At 51.9% G+C, this 314-nt stretch overlaps 1 protein-coding gene across 1 annotated transcript in view; it reads left to right on the top strand.

The window, feature by feature from the left end:
• Window positions 1-231: 231 nt before the first annotated feature.
• Window positions 232-314, top strand: part of EMH_0019340 (uncharacterized protein) — a gene marked incomplete at both ends in the record, with an annotated part of 2,224 nt that continues 2,141 nt past the window's right edge. Inside the window, one exon of the mRNA XM_013501345.1 lies at window positions 232-314. Coding sequence (XP_013356799.1) covers window positions 232-314 — 83 coding nt within the window.

Genomic DNA, 314 nt, shown 5'->3' with positions numbered 1-314 from the left:
ATAAAAAAATAAAACAAAGATGTAAATTATCAATTGCATGCAAACAATAAACAAATCTGCGGTTTCTCTTCCTCAGCACCACACAGCAACAGCAGCAGCAGCAGCAGCAGCAGCAGCAGCAACAGCAGCAGCAGCAGCAGCAGCAGCAACAGCAGCAGCAGCAGCAGCAGCAGCAACAGCAACAAGAAGCAGCAGCAGCCAGCAGCAAAGCAGCAAACCAGCAGTAACCGCATGAAGCAGCAGCAGCAGCAAACCAAGCAACAGCAGCAGCAGCAGCAGCAGCAGCAGCAGCAGCAGCAGCAGCAGCAGCATCA

The sequence above is a fragment of the Eimeria mitis genome, genomic scaffold (assembly GCF_000499745.2).
Source record: "Eimeria mitis Houghton genomic scaffold, Emh_scaff673, whole genome shotgun sequence".
Lineage (NCBI taxonomy): Eukaryota > Apicomplexa > Conoidasida > Eucoccidiorida > Eimeriidae > Eimeria > Eimeria mitis.
This window is presented reverse-complemented; position numbering and strand designations above follow the sequence as displayed.